Source organism: Lemur catta, chromosome 16 (genome assembly GCF_020740605.2).
Source record: "Lemur catta isolate mLemCat1 chromosome 16, mLemCat1.pri, whole genome shotgun sequence".
NCBI lineage: Eukaryota > Metazoa > Chordata > Mammalia > Primates > Lemuridae > Lemur > Lemur catta.
Window position 1 is genome coordinate 7,545,617 of NC_059143.1, and position 24,293 is coordinate 7,569,909.

The 24,293-nt window shown below is 41.9% G+C and overlaps 1 protein-coding gene across 5 annotated transcripts in view; it reads right to left on the reverse strand.

The window, feature by feature from the left end:
* Positions 1-24,293, reverse strand: part of PTPRM (protein tyrosine phosphatase receptor type M) — a 773,614-nt gene that overhangs the window by 237,878 nt on the left and 511,443 nt on the right. For all 5 annotated transcript variants that reach the window (XM_045527889.1, XM_045527892.1, XM_045527891.1 and 2 more), the window contains one exon: positions 1,230-1,362. In XM_045527889.1, coding sequence (XP_045383845.1) covers positions 1,230-1,362 — 133 coding nt within the window. The remainder of the gene's footprint in view (positions 1-1,229; positions 1,363-24,293) is intronic.

A 24,293-nucleotide genomic window follows, 5' to 3' on the forward strand; every position in this document is an offset into this window, starting at 1 on the left:
TTGAACTGAAAACCTGCAAAGCTGAACTCTCCATCTTTACTCCCCAAAAGTGTTTGAGCTCCCACAGTCCACGCTCTGGTGAACGGGGATATCGCCACTCACTGACCGAAACCAGTCACCACAGCAGGTTCTTACTAGGTTGTCCCTCCTTCCTCCAAATGGCTACTAAAATTTACCTCCTAAATATTTCTAAAGTTACCCCTTCTTTTTATCTAAGAGGTCTCCCGACTCAAGCTCCCTTCCCTCCTCACTGTGCCTTCCTGCAATAAAAATCAGAGCATGTTACTACCTGTTCAAAGGCCACCAGCAGTTTCAGGACCAAGTGCAACCTCCTTCCATGACCAGAGACGACATTCAAGTCCCACCCTGCTGACCTGCTATCACCCGAGACCTCACTCCCACTCCATGCCTGTAACCGTGTTCAAACAACAGAGAAAAGGAACAAGATCCATGCATTCCCTCTGGGAAAATTTATCCTATCACTTATTCCTATCATTTATTCCCATCTGTATTTTTATGTGAATTTTTATATAGAAGGAAGACTTTATCATTAAGCAAGTTCTTACTAGTTTCCACAAAACAAGACATTGCGTATCTTTCAGACATGGGCGGTGGGGACTGCTTATTAAAGCCATTTCTGTGTTTCTCCTCCCCCAGACTATCCTGTGGCCACACAGGGCAATCTTAACCCACTCAAACTGCTCTGCGATCTGTTCTGAGACATGCGGATCGAGGCCCTGCGTTTTTCTGTCGGGCTCCTCTGAGATTCTCTCTCGTAGGGTGTTGTGCTGATGACCCGCCCGAGCACGGTGCCTGTGCAGAACACGGGCTCAATTAATTCTGTCATCATCATTTTCATCAAAATGACAAGAAAAAGTCATCTTCCTCATCTCCAGGAGAATACCAAATGTCCCAGTGTGTTAGCAGTAACTACTAAACATTTCCTGGTGAATAAATGGCTTTTACGATTTTGCAGAGCTTTCTGTACCACCCTGTGGGAAGACACAGGATTCTGACGTTATTCTGTATATTCACAAAATCATAGCCATTTACTCTAAATTTCTGTCCCACAAGCTTCAGTGCCACGTGATGAAAAATGTTAACAATCACAGAGTCGCAGATGTGATTTGGACATCAAAGCCAGCGCAGTCACTGCGTATCTTTGCACACAAGAAGCACCCTGCAAACAACGGGATATAACCATGTCTTCGGCAACACGAGGAGCTCACCTTTTGTTCATTACCAACACAACTCCGAGAAATATAATAACAAACAGCAAGATGCCCGCAATGACTCCAGCAATTTTGACTGTATGGTCTGTCTGTTTCTCGGGTTCTGGGACTGGTTTTGGAGTGGCAGCTCCTGAAGATGAAAGGAAATCAAAAAGGAGAGAGAGTGAGTGAGAGAGAATAAAGATGTCACATTTTAAAAAATTTCGCTGCATTTAACAGTAATAAGACTTATCAGAGCCAGCAGACAGACAAGCTTTGATTTTTTTTAAACAGCTTTCATATGCACTGAAAGGAGTATAATTGTGCACGTTGTTCTTCAGTATTTTACGGAACCGCAACACAAGCTGGATAGCACACCCACGCCTGACCCTCTTATAGGAGACTCTTCTCCAACAGTTTGTAAAAAATATTTTTGTTATCTCTACTGGCTCCTGTTCTTTCTGCCATTTAAAAACTTAGTCACAACACAATAGCTATCCTTAAGCCTTTATCCAAATTTGATTTGTTGGAACATTTTCTTCGATAATTTTTCATAAATGAAGCAGTAATTCCATAACATATTAGCCCAAACACCTGGAAAAGTGAGATAAGCTCATTTACCATGCATTTTACCAGCAATTGTTTTTTAACACAATAGAGTATTTTCCCCCTGTCTTTGGAAATCTAAATCTAGGTCACATCTGGTAGGCAAAGACTCCTTCTAAGCAATTTATTCACAAAGTGGGAAGCAGCTGATGATCACACCACTGGCACCCCCATTTAATTTCTGTTTAAATGAGATAACCAGGCGCTCACGGTGGCGGTGGCCGTGGTGGGGGCCTCAGCTCTCCTGCTTTCTCACAGCCAAACCGCGAGACGTGTTCGTCCTGCTCACCGTATAATGTGATGGAATGTCAAATCCATGTCTGAGGAAATATCCATTTCCTCTGCTCAATGCATTTAGGATGAAAAACACTAAGAATGCAATGCTCAATTCCCTAAACAGAATCCATTTTTTAAGGGTTTCTCCTTTTTTCATCAGGATGTGACGATGTTCACCATCTGAGCCATCACACCACACTCACGGGTAGACATCACTCCCAACAGAGGAGTTTCACATCCAAATTTCTCACCTTAGAATTTTCTTTTTGTTTATGTCAGTAAAAATGTAATGAGATTGAATGTTTGCAAACCAGTTTTTTGCCCTCTCACTAGGTTTTCCACTTATGTGTCCCCTGATTTTTGATAAACGTAACTATCACTGTGTCTGTACCCTGTGCGGCCTGACGGGCAGATTCTATGACGAGTCGTCACTGAGAGAGAGAGAGTGCCAAGCTACCACTTTCCATCTGTTTCTCTGTGTCCTTTTGGAACATATAAATAACATTTCTTTCCAAAGTTATTCATATGAAAAATTCATGCAAGAGATTCCGCATCCTAAACATTGCAGGAGCCATCAGACCCACCCAGCTGAGTGAATCGAGATGTGGGGAGAAACTCGAGGCAAAGATCGGGGGCCGAGCTCCTTGGAGTTTCCCCTGCAAACGCACATGCCAATTAAGCGAACCTGTCCGGACAGCCGTGGTGATGTACAAAGCACACCTCATTAAATAAAACCTTCTGGAGAAACCTTCACAGGTCAGTTTTACTTCTGACAACTTCAAGAGGACATCTTGATGATATTTTGTTTGAATGAATGAATAGCCCTCAAACTAGTTGTCTAGTGAATCTTAAAAGTATTAACGTTAATGGCATTTTTATGTCAATTACGTCTGAAATATACCACTGCAATACACCACTGGAGCACACAACCTGATGGTCCATTAGGAGGAAACTGTTACATTAAATAAATTGCTAAGAAAAACCTGAAGATAAATGGTGTATGTAATAAAAAGATGAAATAAAAAATTAAAAGAAAGCAATCCATATATAAAGAAATAACATCTCAAATTCACAAAACTGAAAAAAGTTCAATGTTTTCCAATTTTGATTTTGTATCCAATTGAAAAAACTTAACTTTTTAAAAACAAAATCAGATTGGTGTTATTGTTCCAAATGTTGACATACTGGAAGCCATTCAATTTATCTCAGTAGTTACAGATTGTTAGTTCTCCAGGTATACCAGGTATATTTTCTAAACAAATGATTTAAGTTTTTTTTTTTTTTTTTTTGGTAACTAAATTATGTCAGTACATGTAACACTTGGGAAAGAAAATGCTTAGAAAAACTTAACTTAAAAAATTTAAATATAAAAAATACCACAGATGCAACACGTAAGTTGTAAGAGAAGAGTCTGGCCCTGTGCGCCTAGGCTCTTTGAGAACTGGCCAATGACTGCATTTTGCTTCAGGCCAAGGAGAGGCTGTCGCCTGCAGCCTTCTGTCCCCTTAGAGGCAGGCTAGCACACTGCTCGGTATTATCATTCTTTAGCGCTTACTTTTAACTCATTCACATTGCAGGTCGAGAAAGGTCGAGAAAACGAAACGTTCCATCTCTGCACGACACAGTTGCAGTGTGATTATGGCAGCAATCATGCAAAACGGGACAACAAGCCTGAGAGGGAAGGAGGGCTGCCTGGGCCTGACCTTCCGGCCCAGTGGGATGTTAGGGTTTAGGAGAAGCATCAATACAAAGTCTGGCTGAAACAAGTGGCTGCCTCAGGTAAACTGATGGGTAGGTGTCACTGATTCTGGGTCCTCCCACCCCCGCACGCACTGTCCCTGCTTCGTCCTCTGGCCCTTCCTGAACCAGGCATCTCTAGGCTGTGCTTAGACAGGATGCTCCTCCTTCCACTTTTATTTCTTTGGAAATGTGGCTGTGGTTTTGAGCTGTCAGTCGGCCTTGGACAGAGAATAATTTGTGACAGAGTATGGTTGTAACTGATGGCTGGTTCTTTTTCCCCCTCACCTAAATCTATGAATTTAACAACACAATTTACAAACTGCTTGGCAAAGAGTTGTTTTCATAATATTTTCCCCTCTGTCTTGTTATTTTCTTGCCAGATTTCTAATGGTATAAACTTTTATTGCTTTTTTTGTGTAAATTTTAATTGTTCGCGGAAAGGCATTTTCTCCCCTCCTCGTGTGCGTTCTGTTTAGAAAGTGGTGCATGTTTAGCTCCTTTCAAAAAGAATAAACTTACATGTGTGCATTTTACAGTGGGCATTATCTAGCCTTGCCTATATTCATTAAAATGATGAAAAAGCTAAATATTACAGGGAGACTGAGGATGAGAGGCTGCTAAAATCACAGGGGATAATCCTCACAGATGCCTGTCTACCGACTCCTAGTAATAGCGCTGGTTATTTTTTTTAATGACAAAATAAAATCCAGTCAAACTGCAGTGTTTAAGATTTCAGATATAACTTCTAGTGTAAAAAAAAGTCTTAAAAGAAATGGAACGATTATCCAACGCAGTATTTGGTTGGTTCTCAACTTGGCAGAAAACAGTCAATTTTGGCCCAGTGTTCAGTGTTAAATTAAATAACAGCAGCAAGCCAGCCCAAGAACACGACGTACTCAGCCACTGGCTTGAGGTCTGGCCGAATTCTGACTACTGAATTGGCCGCACAGAGTTTCTCAAAGGAGCCGAGGGAGTGAGCCCAGATGGCCATGAAGCTACCACTGATGCCCAGAGCTACTGACTGCGCCACGCACAGCATCGGGGCTGGTCTCACCTGGAGAGAACAGGAAGCCTTCTGAGAGGGAGGGGAGAGGCAAGGTTAGGAAGGGCCGAGGGGACAGCTCTGCTTAACAGTGGCTAGTGCTAGGCTGACCTTGAATGGGGAGGAAAAAAAATTCAGCAAAATTCTTCATTTATTCACCAAGTTCTTATTGAACACCTATGTGCCAAGCACTATTTTAGGAATAAAGTAGTGAAAAGATGGGCAAAACAAAAACCTCTGTCCTGGTGGAACTTGAATTCTTGTAGGGACAAACACGATGCAACCCAGTCCCGCAGGCAGTGTGGTAGGCGGTGCGTGGGGCTGGCTGCAGAAAGCCGTGGAGGGGGGCGGGCCAGGGAGTGTGAGACCTGGGTGGGTGCTAAGATCAGGGATCAATGAAGGGATAACTGGGAAAATAACATCTGGGCAGAGACCTCAAGAGGAAAGGGAAGGAGGCAGGCTGATATACAGGGAGGGGAAAAGCGAAAGGTACGAGATGAGACAGAAGTTCTGAGTGTGACTGCAGGGCAGGGGGCTGGGAGGGCGTGGGGCACAACATCGGAGGGCGGTGCCTCTGCAGATCCCTCTGCTTGACATCCCCTACAAGTGGACCCTGAGCACAAGAGGGATATGATCTGGCTTAAATGTAACAGGATTGTACCAGCAGCCGTGTATACAACAAGTCGTCGGGGGACCACGTGGGGACGGGGATATTGTTCTGTGGCTCTGACCCAAGCGAGGGGCTGTGATGGTTTGGAATAAGACAGCAGCATTGGAGGTGGAAAGATGCGGTCACACTTGAGATACGATCTGCCAAGGAACTGGATGTAGGGTTGTTAGGATCACACTGGTTTTTGGCAGGCGTCACTGAGACAGGCAGCTGCCATTTACAGGTGTGTAAGCACTGCAGGAGGGGCAGGTCTGGAGGGATGGGCACACGAGGAGCTTGGCTTGGGACCAGTGAGGTTGGAGATATTAGGCATCCAAAGGAGACAGCAAGTAGGCAGGTGGACATACAGGTGAGAGATCTGGGTCTGGAACATAAATTTAGGAGTTGTCATCAAAAAGATGGTATTTACAGATGTGAGCTGCACAGGAAAATTTAGGAAGTGAACAGAAGGAAAGGGTGGGTTGTAGGGAGCAGCCCCCTGCGGGAGGATGGACACCAGGGAGGAGGAGGAGGGGGAGGAGGGGGAGGAGGGGGAGGAGGAGGAGGAGGAGGAGGAGGGTGGACACAGAGGAGGAGGCAGCATCTACACAGAGCAGCCAGAGAGGAATGTGGCATCACAAAGTGGTCTTCTTTTCTCTTTTTTCCTCTGGAGATGGGAGAAATGACAGCATCTCTGAATGCTGATGCTAACGACCCAACATGAGGGGAAGCTGATGATGCAGGACACAGAGGGAAGCCTGCTGGGAAATGTCCTCGCAGAGGCTGGGGCTGGCGGGGCTGGCGGCAGAGGAGCAGGGGCCCCGCACTGGCACAAGGCCCCTCAGAAACAGGCGTGCTGGCCCGGGAGTGGGGCACTGCCGTGGTCTCATTTCCCAGTGAGAAAGGGAGCAAGAGGACCCCGGGGACTCAGGGCAGGGAGGTGTGGGAAATCGGAGGCTCGAGGAGAAGCGCTGAAGAGTCACCTGGAAGAGGGAGAGCAGGGATGTCCTAGGCTGGGGACGGGTGGAATCTGCTGGTGGCCAGGCTGGGAGTTCCAAGGAGGGGTGGAGAGAGGAGGAGCCATGACTGGCCAGAGCTGTAAGGGGCTGAGGTATGAGGGGACGCGGAGCTGGGTGCAATGAGGTCACTCCCGAAGGCAGGCAGCAATGGTGAGATGGGAGGGTTGGGGACAGGGACGGTGGCTTTGTCTAGGAGCACAGGGAGCCCTGGGACCTTCTCTTCAATGCTCATAACTAGGATGAAAACAGGGAAGAGGAGGAGGAACAGGCAGAGGGTGATGCCTACTCAGAGTTGCGCCCCACAGGTGGGGGGAGCGAGCAGTGGGCTGACTAGTGGCAGCGACGCTCCTCTGGGCCACGCGGACCTTAGCCTTCATGTTTCAGGGGCGCGGGGATGGACGTGGCGATGGGCGTGGGCTAGAGCATCCTACTCATATGCTCCGGCCAGCCTTGCCCTCGGCTGCACAGCTCCCTGGTCAGGACCTTCACGCTCCAGGGGCCGTAACGGGGCTCTGCGAGGGAGAGAGATGGGGAAGACCGGGCCCTGCCCGCAGGGAGCTGGCCACACTGAATGACACCGGAAGCCACGACATGGGCCACAGCGCGCGGCAGAACCTGACGGCGGAGCAACGGAGGGGAGATCCGGAAGGCTCCCTGTCACGAAGGGGCCGGAAGGATGGGGATTTCGACAGAAGCTGGGAAGGACGCCTCAGAAGCTGAGACAGAGCTCGGGTCGGGCCCAGGCCCCAGGGCTGGGAGTAGCGAGGAGAGGGCTTGGGGCTGAGGCTTTATGGTGTGACAGGCATTCCCCACTGGTAGGACAGGCCAGACTACATTTAATAAACGAGGAACCACAGAGAACAACTGGGTGGCACCTTAAGAATGACTGGGCAGCAACACGCAGGCTCACTGAGGAAGGGAAGGTTAGAAATTCAGGGAGCGGCGGGAAGGCCAGGAGCCCCCCAGTCTGCACTAAGGACCGACGGCGCGCAGGGACTCCCAGAGGCACAGCTGCTGCACAGGTGGCAGCCCCCACGGGGGTGCTCAGGCTCACAGTGCTGGGGACCAGGGGAAACCTGGGGCCATTAAGGGAATGTGTGACCAGCCTCCTGCAGGAGGGTAACTGTGTCTGGGTTCAATGTTTGAACTGAACCCAAGCAACAAACTACCTCATCTTCATAATATGCACAAAGTTTCAGTGGCAAACTGAATACCACAATACTACTCCTGGTATCTGGAGGAGAAAAAGAGGAAAAAGGGTTTGAGGACAGTGGCAGTGGGAACTACTGAACAGAGAAACCAAGGAGGCTGAGAAACCTTATGAGATGAGACAGAAGTAAGAGCTAAAAGTAGAAGATAAAATGGAAGCCCTGGAAATTTGTAAAAACATTGTTTCTCCAAGAGTGTCTCAGAGAGCACTGGTCCCAAAACATATTCTAAAATTTCAATTGCGTACTCAGTCACTTGGTGCTAGCATTTTTATGACTTTTATGGAATAGAGAATCTATTGTAATTAATTTTAATAGGTTTTTAAAAAATCTTTGCAGAGGTAAATTTATGTTCTTTTTCTTAAAAATAGCAACATCTTGGGTTGAAAGATTCTTGAGAGACAGTTCATTCATGTCTTGTTGCTCAGAGAATTAGAGTTCCTTGCAGTCTGGTTTAGTTTTTTTTTTCAATTGTACCTTCACATTATACATAATCACAAAACACCTCCAAGATTTTTCATTTAAATTACATATCACTGTTTTCCTTCCTGGGAATGCAAAGTCAATCACTGCTGCTGGAATAATCTACATTCACTTTCTTCTTTGCAATCTGATTAGGCTTTTGAATTTATAACATTTTCTTTGTCCCTAATTTCAACTGTAGGGCAAACAGAGCATACACAACTTACAAGTGATAATCAGAAACATAATTTTTCATATAAAACTGAGATACTGGATTGTTTGATATATACCTTCTCTAAAAAAATTAATCTACTTTTTTATTTTTGCTCTAATTTCACAGCAGTCATTGCTCTCGTTTATTGATGTGGCTGACACCCCACCAATAAGATGATCTATCAAAGCCTCATCACTTATTATCTGGACACTAAAAGTTCCCAGAGAATTATTAGTGCTGTTACTGTTCTGATGAAATAGTTTTATTTTTTCCATTTGAATTTCTCAAATCACGGTTAGGTAATAAAATAAGGAAACAAATTGTCAATAATAAGTTATGAACCATGTGCACCTTTCACATAAAGTGAATTGTCAATAAAAGAAATGTGAGTAGCTGCTTCTGAAACAGATGGTTTTCGAGGGTGACTTAGTTAGGAGTGGAAGTTTCCAACAATTCGTTTGAAACTAAACTTCGAAGGCATTGAAATAGAAATCTACTGTCCCGCAAATTTTCTTCCAGACTTTGTGGTAATTCAGGTCATAGTCCAGCTTGTGTTTACCTCTTAAAATTGTTACCTGTGGGAGAAGAATCAACGCAGCTTCCTGCACAAAGTAGGGACTGACTGTTTGCAAAAACCCTTTAAAGCTTTGTCTGCTGCCTGAAATTTGTCATTCACCATCTTATTAAAAAGTAAGCACTCTGGGAGGCCGAGGCAGGCGTATTGTTTGAGCTTAGGAGTTCGAGACCAGCCTGAGCCAGAGCGAGACCCTGTCTCTACTAAAAATAGAAATTATACGGACAGCTAAAAACATATATATGTATAAAAAAAAAATTAGCCAGGTATGGTGGTACATGCCTGTAGTCCCAGCTACTCGGGAGGCTGAGGCAGGAGGATTGCTTGAGCTCAGGAGTTTGAGGCTGCTGTGAGCTAGGCTGACGGCACAGGACTCTAGCCCGGGCAACAGAGTGAGACTCTGTCTCAAAAAAAAAAAAAAAAAAAGTAAGTATACCTAATCAATTCTATATGCTTTCTAGAAAGTATCAATATTTCTGAGGCTCAAAAAATGTACAAAAAGACCAGGTGCAGTGGCTCACGCCTGTAATCCTTGTTCTTTAGGAGACCAAGGTGGGATGAGACAGGAAGGAGTGGAAGGATTCACACTCCGAACCCAGGTGTGTCTGACCACAAAGCCCACTCTTACTTCATCGCGCCCCCAGTTCCCCAGTGTAATACAGAAAAGTCAGGTGACTGCTGCTAACACTACGGAAGACAAGACTCAAGTGTAAATGGATCTTGATTGGTTGTAAAGATGAGAGCCTAACAAAAGAATGGAAAAAACAGTGTACAACAATGTAATAAGGAACTAAACATCCTGAAATAAAAGTAAGATCAATATGTGAGGACAAAGGAGTTCTTGGGCAAAATGCAGAAAAGCCTCAGTAATACGGTCAAGGTGATTCTGAAACGCATGAGCGGAATGGCAGGCGCACAATCCCTCTGCAGTCCAACATGCCGGGCAAGGCGGAGACGCTGAAAAGAATCAAAGAAGAGAAACACAAATGACTGACAGAGTAGAAAAGAAGGACCATGAAGAAGGAAAAAGGAATTAAGGTCATGTAATTAACCCAGGAGAAAGCAGGCAGGTGCCTTGCCACTGCCTGCCACTGGGGCTTCTCAGGAGTAAGGACCGGTTCTTACCACCTTTGATTTCCAGGGCTTAACACAGTCTCTAACGTGCTGGTCACCCGACAAGCCTCCACTGAATGAATGTCTTAAAACACACGGGAAGCATTTGTAAAGAGAACAATGGCCATGTGTGATCTGTGTATGGATATGGAAAAATATTTTTGAACTCTTGCTTATATGTTCAAAAAATATAGAAAAATATTTTTGCAGGAGTTTAAGTTCTTACAGAGAAAGGCTAAGGGAGGCTTTTCCCTCTCTCTGCATAACACAGTATGGACTCAATAGAAGTCAGAGCTAGACCAGCCTGAGCAAGAGCGAGACCCGGTCTCTACAAAAAATAGAAAAATTAGCCGGGTGTGGTGTTGGACACCTGTAGTCCCAGCTACTCGGGAGGCTGAGGCAGGAGGATCACTTTAGCCCAGGAGGCTGAGGTTGCAGTGAGCTATGATGACACCACTGTACTCTAGCCGGGGCCACAGAGTAAGACTCTGTCTCAGAATTTAAAAAAAAAAAAAAAGTCAGCGCAAGTACATGAACTTTGGTTGTACAAAAAGGACATTTTGATCTGTGGTACATAAAATAAATTACAAAGGAGGTTAATTCTATCCTTGGGTTGAAGAACAGTCACCTGAAATAGAATGGTCAGTTTCCACTGTCTTGTTCAACCTCTAATGAGTCAAAAATTACTATATTTTTCTTTTCTTCATCTTTTCTCCATTGCCACTACCACAACTCTGGTCTCCTTCTCTTCTGGACTTCTATACTTGACTCCCAAGTGGACATCTATCCAGTCCCTTGGACATACTGCAGCCACATGGACCTCCCTAAATAACAGCTCTACTCAGGTCACTTTCACTTAAAGAACCAAAACCAAAACTGAGAGGTCCCTAATGTATATTTCCAAAGGCAATCAAGGCCTTTCATGAGTTCGCTCCAATCCCCTTTCCTAACATTATGCCTCCCCTCTTTCTGGAATGAACCAAACGGAAATGGTCCAGTTTTCCCCATGTCCCCAGCGTTTCCCCTTCTCAAGGCCTTTGCTCCTATTGCTCCTTCTCCACAAAAGCTTTCGCCACTCACTTTTTATAGGTTCAAATCCTACCCACCCTTCAAAGGCCACCCAGCTCAGATACTGCTCCTGATCGCTTTTCAGGAAGCATTCTCTCTCGTTCTGAACTCCTGCAGCACCTTGCTGCACCCCTCTCGCACAGAACTTACTACTTTCTACCTTGAGTTCACTTATTCTGGTAAATCCTTTATGTCATATACTAAACCCTAAGTTCCTTGGGACAGAACTGGTCTTACTCATCTTTGGGGCTCTCACAAGACCTGGCCTGTATCTTATTACATGTCCACAGTACCTGTGAGAACATGTTTGCTGAATGAAAGATCTCTTAATCTTCACTTTAATTTTCCCATCTCTTTCATTTGCACTTTTGTTCATAGCCTAACTATTCTTTTTTCTATTTACTTAAAGTCCTCAGACATTGGGCAATGGGCATACTTGGGAAACGAAAAGGAGGAAAAAGTAGAAGTGAAAAGTAAAGACAATAGGTCCTATTTCATGGTCTCTCTTCCATAGATCCCCAGTATTTGGAGAGAGATTTATTAAGAGAGGCATCTGCAGCTCATCTTTGGAGAATCTTACTTGAGGGTCAAGACAACATGCTAAGAAAGATGTCTGAACATGGGCTCCACTGACTATGCCAAGAGATGGCCAGTGCAGGGAAGAAGGGTTTTTATCAGTACAGATGACAGATGAAAGTCTACTATGCTTTGAATGTCCTTTCCAAAACTCATGTTGAAGTTTAGTTGCCATTGTTACAGTATTAAGAGGTGGGGCCTTTAGGAAGTGATTAAGTCATGGGGCCAGAACTCTCAGGAATGGATTAATGCCATTATTAAAGGCGTGGCTTACTGATAAAGGATGAATTTGGCCCTATTTCCACTCTCTGATTCACACACTGACTTCTGCCTTCCATCATGGGACAAGCCTCACCGGATGCCAGTGCCATGCTCTTGGATGTCCCAGCCTCCAGAACCATAAAATAAGTAAACTTTTATGTTTATATATTACCCAGTCTGTGGTATCCTGTTGTAGCAGCAGAAAACAGATGAAGACAAAGCCCTTACCAGGAGATTGCATCAGTGATAAAATGAGATTAACAGAAAGTAAGAGCACAGAAATAAATACTAGTGGCAAAATGTTATATTTTTAGCACTCAAATCAGTGAAATATATGTCCACCAATGATGAGAAAGTTAACTGGGTACATATGAGAGTGGCAGGAAATGAGTATCTGTCAAGAATAAAGTGTTATGAACTCAATAACTCAATATTTGTAATGATTAAGAGGACATAGATCATTTTTCATGATCATATATGGAATTTGTTTTAGAAGCCTTTAAACTAGCCTAAATTTCTGCTGAAAAGTAATTACAATGGTCTGGGACTTTTTAGGAAGTAAAAAACAGAGAAACATCTAATAAGATAATACTGATAGGCTCAAACTATTAAAAATAATTTTATTCAATAAAATGGTTACCTCATTTCTATAGTCATGCATTTTCTAATTTTTTTCTTACTCATAGAAAAAATAAGGCAGAAACATGAATAATTCCCTTTATCAGGCCCCTAAACTGTCTTAAAGACACATGTAACTGACTCTCATGTGGTTGTTGCCCATATGCATGTGTGTGCATGTGTCCAGAAACATACACCAGGCCGGGTGTGGTGGTGCACACCTGTAATCCCAGCATTTTGGAAGGCTGAGGTGGGAGGATCACTTGAAGCCAGGAGTTTAAGAACAGCCAGGGCTATTACAAGACCGTGTCTCTACAAACAAACAAACAAACAAACAAACAAAAAAAGGAAACCAAAAACAAAACAAAAGCAGCCAGGTATGGTGGCATGGACTTGTAGTCCCAGCTAGTTGGGAGGCTGAGGCAGGAGGATTGCTTGAGCCCAGGAGTTTGAGGTTGTGGTCAGCTATGATGACACCACTGTACTCCAGGCTGGGCAACAGAGTAAGACCTTGTCTCAAGGAAAAAAAAAAAAAGGAATATTTAAAAAAAAAAAGAAATATACCAACATCTAAAGAATTATTAGGAGACATATAAGGAGAACCCATCAAATTGGTAATATTATCACAAAGATACTTTTGTTTTCATCATGTTTACATATTTACATCTTGAGTAAAACGGATAAAACTAAATCACAGTAAGGACAACACCTACATAAAATCTCAGACAAAAGCTTCTATGCCAATGTGTTTTGAGCAAGAGCTCCAACTTGTTTATAATTAATAACCCACAATCAATAATTGCATCATTAGCAATACCAATAAGTAAATTACACATATTAAACTGAACATCAATTACATTGCTCGAGCGATGTACTGCCTGACTATGTACTAGGGTAAACGTGAAGCTCATCAGGGATACTGACGCATGTGCTGAGCAGATGCCATTTATTAACTCCAAGGCAGGTGTCAGGTTTATTTTCAAGTATTATTTCTCAGCCATAGTTATTTACTCTTCTAAAGACGAAAACAGCATGCTGAAGAAAACTCGTGGCTCAGCCCTACTTCTGAGTCAGTCTTGTCATTCCCTTACACACTGCTTTGCATTTGTCCACCATCATACCTCCTATCTGAAAAAGTTATTAAATGAGATAATCTATAATCCACCTTAACAGAGTTCTATGAAAGGACATCTTCTCCTGTGCTCTTGAGAATTAATGTTACTGAAGGATAAAGGCAAAGAAAGGTGTCCACATTTAAGCCAAGGACACTGAGGGACAAAGGAACCTCAAATGGCCGACAAAGGGAACCTGGTATTTTATCCAGGGTGCTCGGCTACGGGAAGGACAGAATAGGTTATACAATGCTTTGGGCCATTACTGCTTGAAACAAAGTATTTGAAAATGTGGTAACTTTTCATCATTATCATCATTGCCATCATTGCCAGCAGCAAGATAACAGCCTGGGTCACCTGATGCTGTTACATCCCAGTGACAGGTGAATGGAGAATGCCATCAGTGGGGACTCGCTGCAGGTCTTGACACATGAGAGGAGAATAATGCTCTGCTCATGCTCTGGTGCTCCTGGAGACCACAGCATCCATGTGGTATTCATGTCAACAATACGCCACACACCAACACGAATCCACTCATTCTCCCAGAAGCTCAATTTCGATCCTCTCTAAAGGGCTGCAGTGTCACACACTTGGACTGGCAGCAGCCAGATTAATTACCAAGTTTTCTTGAGAGCCTCAAGGGCCAGAAAACAATCCTATATTAGAATAACAGTAACAGGCCCCAGTGGTGGCTCAGGCCTGTAATCCTGGCACTCTGGGAGGCCCAGGCAGGAAGATCCCTTGAGGTCAGGAGTTTTCAAGACCAGCCTGAGCAAGAGCAAGACCCTGTCTCTACTAAAAATAGAAAAAATTGGCCAGGAGTGGTGGCGTGTGCCTGTAGTCCCAGCTACTCAGGAGGATGAGGCAGGAGGACTGCTTGAGCCCAGGACTCTGAGGTTGCTGTGAGCTATGCTGACGCCACGACACTACAGCTCAAGCTCGGGTGACAGAGCGAGACTCTGTCTCAGGAAAAAAAAAAAAGAATAATAACAACAAAGCCACAGAAGAAGCACCAGCAACTGCCGTTTCCTCTGAGCCAGCTTCATGCTCAACTTTACATACGTTATTGTGTTCCATGCCCACAGCCCACGATGAGGTTAAGAGAGCATTCTCCCTGTTTTACAGAAATGGAAACAGATTTCGAGAGTATGAGAGATTTGTCCAAGAAGCCTGGACGTGAACCCACTGCCTTCTTTCTAAGGCGCATGCTTTCTAACCGATGTGCGCTGGGTCCAGAGCTCCTGTGTGAGCTCTTGTTAAGATCCGGGGCAGAGAACTGTTAGGTTCAGATTCCTACCTGACATGTTTGAAAACTGCCCTAGGAAGTGGGCCACACGGGTCTGAAAATGATTCCGATTCTGCCCCCGAGGACTCTCACCTGTTCTGTGACTCTCACACTTCTCCATCATTTTTACCAGTGTGGGCAGGAGAGAGAACAAGTACCAACAGGAAACTTGCCTTTGCCCTGAACGGCCTACTGCAAGCTTGAAATTTTGTTGGTCTTTTGATCTCTTTAAATAAAGCATGAAAATGTTGCATTTTATCCCTGAATACATCAATTTTTAATAGAAATTATGTTTTGCATTATTTATGATCGAGAAAAGTGATGTTCCCAGAAGATGCACTACGCCTGGTCTCGAGTCTTGGCGGACCCGGGCTTTCCAGCTGACCAGCATGTGAGGCGGGACGGCAGCCTGACCAGGGCTGCAGTTCAACAATGCAGAGCGACCTCTCTCCTCCCCCTTCCCTCAGGACAACCTCCCCAACAGAGAAAAGTTATTTGATGAAGAATATTTGGTAGCTAAGCTAGAAGAGCCACAACTTGAGAAAGAATCGGATATCAAAGCCAAACACGAGAATCTCTCCTACTAAAAACAACAATGACAATTCTGTAGAAAAGTAATATGTGTGTGCCACAGACTGGGGAGGGAGGTGATATTTTTAACGTACTAGAATTTTAGACGTCAATTTTTAGAAGACTTTGGGTCTCACAGCCCATTGGAGATGTCAATGAACAAGTTTCGACACTAATATTGTTGAAAAGGCAAATGGAGCACTTCTGCTAGAAGACTGTTATTTTTCTCCTTTCATTCATCAAGGTCAGTAAAGCATTTAAAATAAATTCTTTCTTCAATAAGGAGTGTTGTTTAGGCTAAATCTACCCTTGATACTTTCTCAGTCCACTGCCTCTCTACATCTTGTTGTCTTGAGATAAAGAAGGAAATTCTGACCTCCTTTCTATTCTGATTAAATATATTGGATCACATCCATAAATATTTTCAAAGAACTCTCACAAATACAAGGTATTTTACAGTGATCCAAAAATACTTATTTAAAAGAGAGACTACATCTAAAGTCAACCAAAAAGTTAATCACATAGCACACAACACAGCCCACTGCCTACAAATTCTGAGGGAAATCTCTGGGATTCTTAGACATAAAACTGTCAGAATTAATTTTGATGCTTTGTATGTTAAATTGTGCTAGTAATTTTCTAAAGCAAGTCAAAGGATGAAAATCAAAACATCACAATTGGTATCTATGAACAGCAGCTAGTGAACAGCGTCTGTGTGTCCGGTTCGACACTCGCCACTGGAGTAAAGGGGAAGACCAAGTGAAGCAGATACTGTCACTCAGTTTGATAAATGTTTTTAAAATATCCAGGCCTTTTCCACTTTTATTAATATCAAGGATGAACTGATTTAATTTTACTATAAAATTGAAATATTTCCTTATAGAAAAGGCAAGAATAACTGAACTATCAATATAAAATCTTTCATGCAAAAATCTTAAAACTATTTTTTAAACTGCAGGCACTTTTTCATAGTATTTTGTACCTTTTACCAAAATCTTTGCTTATTTTGAGCTCAAAACTTTATTTCAGCATTCTTTTTGGGCATGTGTAATGTACCAGATTAATATAAAAATTAAAGGTGGGTTTCCTAAAATATAAAATTTCAATGTATGCTTTTCAAGCCAGAAAGCTCTACGCCTTACGCAAATAAAAGACGGTTAAATACGTTGTTTTGTTTTCCTTTATCGCAATGTTGACGGAAAGGAAAAACACAAAATGATATTGAAAAATTAAATTGTTTTACACACTGAAAATCTTTTACATAGAAATTCTTAAGTTTATGTAATAAAAATAGAAAACAATACTATTTTAGTATAAGATACAGCTTTTAAAATATATCATTTCTGAAATCAAACACTTGATATTTGACTCAGTATTTCATTCCAAAAAATGACAGGAAGAAAGGAACAGAAGCCCCCATAGTACGCCTGTATCCTCTCCCCAATTTCTTATAACTATACCGTTTTATAGATGAAACTGCCATAGCAAAATGACAAATATAACACATAAAAGAACAAAAAAGGGCAATAAATCAACAGTGACACTACAGCCCATTAAAATGCAGTCAGCTGGCATTGCAGGAAGAATAAAATTTTCCCCTCATTTTGCATTCTTTTCAGCTGAAAAGGAAATTTCAGAATCCTCAAGCTGCCCTTGTAAGAGATGCTGAAAATGCAACCAAATTCTCCCCACACTGACAGTCCACAAAACACACAGCGCTGCTGTCCCCTCCACCACCTGACAGGGGAGGCCCAGACAGGGCACAGGGGTTGTTCCTTAGCCATGCCGACATGATGCTGCATTTGGCAAAAAACAAGATCCCTCGTTAGGTGGAAAATGCTGGCTCTATTTCAGCCACTATTTCCAATCAATTCAGCCACGATTTCAAATCAGTTGATTACTGGTTTCAATGAAGAGTTTGACCATTTTTATTTATAGGGAAGCCTAAAGCAGAAATTTTCTTCCCTCCATTTTTACCCTAAATTCTCTCCTATGGTTAAATTGAAGCTTCTAACACTGAAAATAACTCCAGTGCCATACAGATATTATGTTTTAGAGTATAACACAATATGTGTTAACTTATTTCATTACCCACTTCTCATTATCACTAATAGTTCAAGGTATTGGTAAATTCGTGAAGTGGGATATTTATTGAACTGTGTATGTCAGTCTTAAAACAAAGGCCATAGACATAAGTTCCTGGAGAGCAAAGGGCACATGTTACACTCCTGTGTATGTTTCTCATCTCTGAACGCAGAGCTAGGTACACAGCAAGCTCTTTGAGGGCGGGGGGAGAAGCTCTGCTATGCGGAGGATGCATGAATGAATGCTTCCCTGGGAAAGCAGCGGGCGGTGCTCACAGCTTCCTAAGCTCATGGCAGGGACTGGAAGCTGCAATTTTAGTTTCTGCTAGAGATGAACTGTGTGCACTTCCGACACTGTCTGAAGGGAGGCTCAGCAGTGGTGGTCTATGTAACTTTCAGTCCCGTTGCACCTCCTGAAATGTTGACTGCAGTCACAACTGGAAGATCCTCTGCGCTGGGAATATTATTTAAAAATTTAAAAACTGGTAGGGAAATTAATTCATGCCTTGAATGGTTTCATCCTTTACAAATGACTTCATTCCATCAAAAAATAATAGCTGGTCTCTGAATGCCTTTCATGTGCCTGGCAGGTTGTGGAAAGTTTCAAGACACATAAAATATGGTCCCCATAATAGTAGATAAAAATATTTCCATGTATTTGTATACATGCTTTATAGTAAATGCAATTAACAGTCTCCTGTGATACAACCCTTCAGAAGTCTAATGACTGAACTCTTGAAAGAGCAAAATATAACTGTTGCAGCTAACGTCGGTGTGATTTTATCTCAGTGCCCATATATTCAGACAATATTGCTGAGTTCCATTATCCTTTATAGTTTTGATTCATACAGATACCCTAGTAAATATCTCTCAAAAGAAATGAAGTGGGTATCTCAGGCAGTGGCTGAATTAAGCCATTCCATTTAGGAGGGATTCAAATATCACTAGTTCCTTTGATGTGTTTGATAATGTCCCTTATATTCCCGATCATGTGCTCTTCCATGCTGACTGCAGCTGATCCGTTACTCATGGCCAGTACTTACTGTATTAATTTCCTGGCATTTAGGTCTTCTAGTCACATCTATTTACTCTCCTTTTTTCTAGTTTTGGATGGTCTTCCATTTCTTAGAGTCTTACTTTCGGTCTTTGGTCCTTTTTCATCTCTCCTATAATGTCTCCAAGGTGGTTGGAGTACAGTGCAAACCTGATCCTGTCTGCCCCTCCTGAAAACACTTCAACTGCTTCCTATTGCTCCTGGCATCAAGACCAAAGTCCTTAATGTAACTTACAAGGTCAAAGTCAGCCTCTGTCTGCCTGCACAACCTTACTGCTCACTCACACATCTGTCTTGCTCTCTAGCCATGAAGACCGTTTTGCCATTCTTCACATTTGCCCAGGCTTCCTTCTACCACAGGACATTTGCATCTGCTGTTCCTGCTACTAACTGAGTTAAAGTTCAGTGAACAATCCCACAATCTTCAAGCCACATCCAATCCTCCCAGCAACTCAATGTGGCTAAGGTCTGATTTCAGTTATGTCTTCATCTTACAAACAGAAACTTGGGTCCACAGAAGGATGAACATTATCTATCTGTATCTTAGCCCTGCCATGGTTTTTTGCACATGAAGAACACTGGATATGACAGGTGGGAGGCAGAGAAGAGAACTGACACAGTATGAGGAGTGGGAGTAAAACAGATGATGTTGGTGTAAGTGGGTGGGACATTCTCTAAAAATATTTAAATTAAACCTTATGTTTCTTGCTAAAAGAAATGGCTGATTAAAATTATGCTTTTGTAAATGGTTGAAAAGCCATTGGTTTGTTTTATTTGCAATGGAAGGGGCTATTGAATTAAAAAAAATATACCGTAAAGAAGAGATATTTTGCAACTAAGTAACATAAAATCAGTAAAAAGATGGCAAAATAAACCAATTTCAAAACACTCCCGCCCTCAATCAAAATCTGTTCAAAACTTACTTACAAAAGTGATAAAAGCTATGAAATACCTAGGAATAAATTTAGCAAGAAAGATCATCAACTGTTATTCATTCAGTCATTTGGCAAATAATTTGAAACACCTGCTGGGTGCCTGCAGCATGGGATACACTGGGAACAAGACAGACAGACAAAGCTTTGTTATGCTTTTGCTAGTGAGTTGAAAAATCATTGATTTGTTTTATTTGCAATGGAAAAGGCTCCTGAATTAAAAAAATATAAATCATTCTCCACAGCATCTCTGAGTTGGCTGGGTTACTAAATCATAAACAGAAATACCTTAACATAAAATAAATAGCCTAGACATATTTATAAAACAAAAAATTCTTAAAGAGAAATTTCTAGTCTGCATAGCTTTCCATTTTCTTCCCAAAGCAGCTCTATATTATGAACAATGAATCACAAGATAAAGGAAGAAAGTAAATACTAGAAGCATCTCAATTTTCTAGAACTTGCTCTGTGTGCACTCTTTAGAGTAGGAGTTCTGAAGTAGACAGAACCTCATTCCAATCAGACATTCTGCTCCCTCTGCTGTCCCCTAAATCTAGTTAGATTTTTAGCAAAGTGGTGGGAACCTGTGGCCTTGGGGCCCCATGTGGCCTTCTGGATCCTTGACTGTGGCCTTTTGACTGAATCCGAATTTTACAGAACAAATTGTTTTATTAAAAGAAGGCACAGCAGAAAAAGATGAAGCTTTTCATGCCTCCTTTGGTACTTAAAAAAGAACAATCTTGAAATCAGAAGGCTAGAAAAAAATCAGAGGGCATCTTATGTAGTGAGAAGTGTTGGCAGTATGGTTTCTAAAACTTTTGTTCCAGTTAAACTTATGGGTATGTACATGTATGTATATAGCACTGGGTGATGATGTATTTCTTATTGTTGACTGAGGTCAAAATATCTAAGAAATGTGCCCAAGTGTAATAACAGGACTGCTTATGAAACACACTAGCATTCTACAGTCAGAGCCCTTTCTTGGAACTCTCCTGACATCTGCGCCATTCATTTAACTAATTCAACCAAGAAATATTTATGAGCACTTTTTATCATGCTAGGTGCTGGGGTCAAAGCACCAGGGTGCTTGTTTTCTTTGGTGTTAGACAAGAGAGGGAGGCCCCACCTATACCAAGGGGGAACCTCAGCAGCACGTACTGTATTCTGGGACAAAAGGGACAATGATGCAAAGGAGTCACGATCTTACACTCGTTTGCTCGTGCAAGTATAGCATCAAATAGGATTTGCAGGGGCAAGATGTCAGCACAGTTAAAATGAAACGAACAAAGAGCTGAAGGCACTTCAGAATATATTCCTCCTGTATCTCCTGTTGGCTTCTGGAAGGGACAGGATCAATCTATTAAACAAAACTACAACTGTTCAATGGTCACAGATGTAAAATGTTTAGAGCTGTCCCTCTGACCATTGCCTAAGCTGTCCAACATGACGAGAAAGGTTTCGAAATACGTGTCCTTTTGTTCCCATCAGTTATAAAACTGCTGTCTTTTCTTAGCTTTGCTAAATGACAAGTATACTAATAATTTTTCAATCATAGGAGTAGGTGTGTATGCAGGTTCTGAGGTTACTAATGCAAATATACCTGACGCCAAGACGTCTGGGCAACCGTACAAAGTCAAACTTTTTATAAGTGTTAGTAGATCCATACCTGGCACACAGAAGGTGCTCAATAAATGTCAAATAAGTGATTGAATGAATTAAGTCTCAGCCTTGCAGTCTGACTCATGATAAATCTCTTAAAAAAGACAGTGTTACTGCTATCAAAATTGATGGCTGATGCAAATGGAAAATGCAAAAGAAATATTACTTCAGTGTGAACTTATCTGGTTAAGGTTAACCATCATTAAAACCAGTGGTAAATACCGAAGAAAGAACAAGAGTAGGTATTTTAATGGTTTTTGCAGCTTATTCTGACACTCCATCATTTTAATCCCTAATAAACCAAAGTAAATGAGGTAGATCACCTGCAGCCTTTTAGAGGAACGGCAGCGATACGCTGCTGCCGTGTGCATGTCCTTCACAGACCAGCTCCGAAGCGCCCACACGCACTGGGCCTGAAAGCCCTACGGAGGAGGCTGCTTTATGAGGTACCTTCTGAATCATGCAAGCTTTACAGAGAAAGCCACGTTCAGAAGCTTTGCTTGCTTCATTCCTAGCAAACCACATGCTTCACTTGAAGTTCGTGGATTATAGGTAAAGCCTGAGAAAGGGACGATTTAACTATAATTCCCGTAAGTACTCATTTTATGATGGTGAGGCCAACCTATTTTTAATGATTTGGGGACAAGTCTGGTGCCAGCTCAGATACGGGTGGTCAGACTTGCTGAGTGAGCGCCTACAACCTTCAAGACGGACCCCCAGCCCTATACAGAGAGCTCAGGGCCAGTTCTCAAGCACGACACTTTTACTGGAAACTTCACAAGTTCAGGATAAGGAAGAGTAACAAGTGGAACTTCAAGCAGTAAAAGAAATGTACTTAAAAGAAATTTGATAGCAAGGGAAACAGAAGTGTCAGTAAATTTTTAGCCTTTAGGTCCTGAAATACAGAATTCAAAATATGTATAGAATTACAGTGGAGAAAGAAATAGAATTATTCCAAATTTCTTTACATTATAAAATCCGTCTACAATTATCCTGAGTCTCAGCTGCTTTATTTTCCAAAACAATAAGCTCACAGAACAACTTACACATTTATGATTTCTTACCATGAGTTAAGCTTTACCATTTTCTTAAATGTTAGGGAATATTCCCTAGTTTCACACACAAAAAACAATTGCTGGAGTGGAAATTATATGAAAAGCAGTTGTGTGTTTCTTACTTGACTTTAATCATAACTAAACTACTTGCAGGTCCTTCTGAAACCAGAATTTTGAGTCCTGCCCATGTATAATAATTATGTTTGAAATCCTGACAATGAATTGCTTTTGTTGCAGGACAAAAAGTTTGTCTTTGGGAATTCACTAACTACTCACCTTCCATCTGGAGTAACTTACTGGACTCTTTTCCTATATGAATTTATAGAGCTGTCCATACACCTTTAGAGGCAGTAAGAGAAAAAGCTAATTTCTCTTGGAGTAAAGCAGCACGTGGTTCAACTCCATGACGCTAAGCCACTCAATTTTTCTAAACTTTCCTAAAATTATTCAATGCATTTGACTTGCAGATATGCCACTGCATATTTTATATAAATGCTTTGCTTTGAAACAAGTATCTATAAAGAATGCAAACAGCTTCACAATTGTATGTACATGAAAAGCTATTAGAACAGCGTCACCCTAAACTGCTTTGGGTGGCTTCATTTAATTATACTGGCAGACAAGACTGTGTACTGCTCAATGTATGTGCAAACTAGACCCTGTAAGGTGAAAAATAAACCTCACTCACCCTCAAGTCTCTACATCTTTTCAGATTAACTTGGAAAACTGGAAATACATCTTTGTGCATTTTGTTTAAAATCCTGTTTGATGTTATTGCTATTCAAGTCCAGCAAATTTCATTTCTCTATAACATTAGGCTAGAAAGAAACATACCAACAGACCAAACACACAATGAAAACATGCAGTGGAGTTGTACTTAATGCATGGATATAAATGTGCACACAGAAGAGGCCAAGCATATCACTTAATTTAATGCGAGCAAAGGTCTGTACCGAGGGTCTGAAACATCGTAAACAGGCCTTAAGCAAAGGAGGAGATGTAGAGGGGAAACAAAGCTGAGAAAAATGAGCAGGAAATGGGCAAGATGACTCATCTATACTTGAACATCTGACCTGTTAGTTGGCCGTCGCCTGCCGCGGGGGCGATGCGAATGTAAGGTGTTGTAAGCTGAGTCACGATTATCGCAGCTAAGGCAAAGGAGGATTTCCAGGTCAGCATGCATGAGGGAAAAAAAAGCCAGACTGAAGCTAGGCTAGCAAGAAGAATCCCCATCAGTATATCAAATCGTCTCAACTTTGTTCCAACAACAACAAAAAGAAAAGGAAAAAAAATTTAAAAAAAAAACACAGCAATGTGTTGAATTTTCTGAATTCTCTTCTCTTAAACAAGCTCTAGTTAGGTAGCTGGAATTCTAACTATAACACAGTTGTAAGCTTTGGCTGAGATCTTGGATAGATCAACTGAAGAACAAAAAAGTAAAGGTGAACCAAAAACATTAGTCTTAATAAAGCTGAAGAGTGAATAGTGTTTCCAATTTCAATTGAGTGTGATATATACAGATTCATTGTTAATTCTGATGATCCAAACTATGGGCTTTTAAAACTTATTAGGTTATTTAAAACTCTGTTGCTTAAGTCACAATATTTTCTTGCTAAAATCACCTTTGTAAAGAATACTGCCCTCTTTCACTAAAAACATTTATATGCAGAAAAATTTCTCCGATAACTAAATTTCATACAGATTTCCATTTAGGAATCTTATTTCTTCACATTAGGAGAATAAGAAATGCATCTCAAAGTATTAGTTAAAGAAAAAAAAAAGAAACTACTAATTGCCTTTGCTATAGTTGTCATGATTAACATGTGACCAAAGAGATGATTAAGATTCTTGAAGCAGACCAGGCTGGCTTCTTGGTTTGCCTGCCCAGCTCAGCAGTTGTGTTTA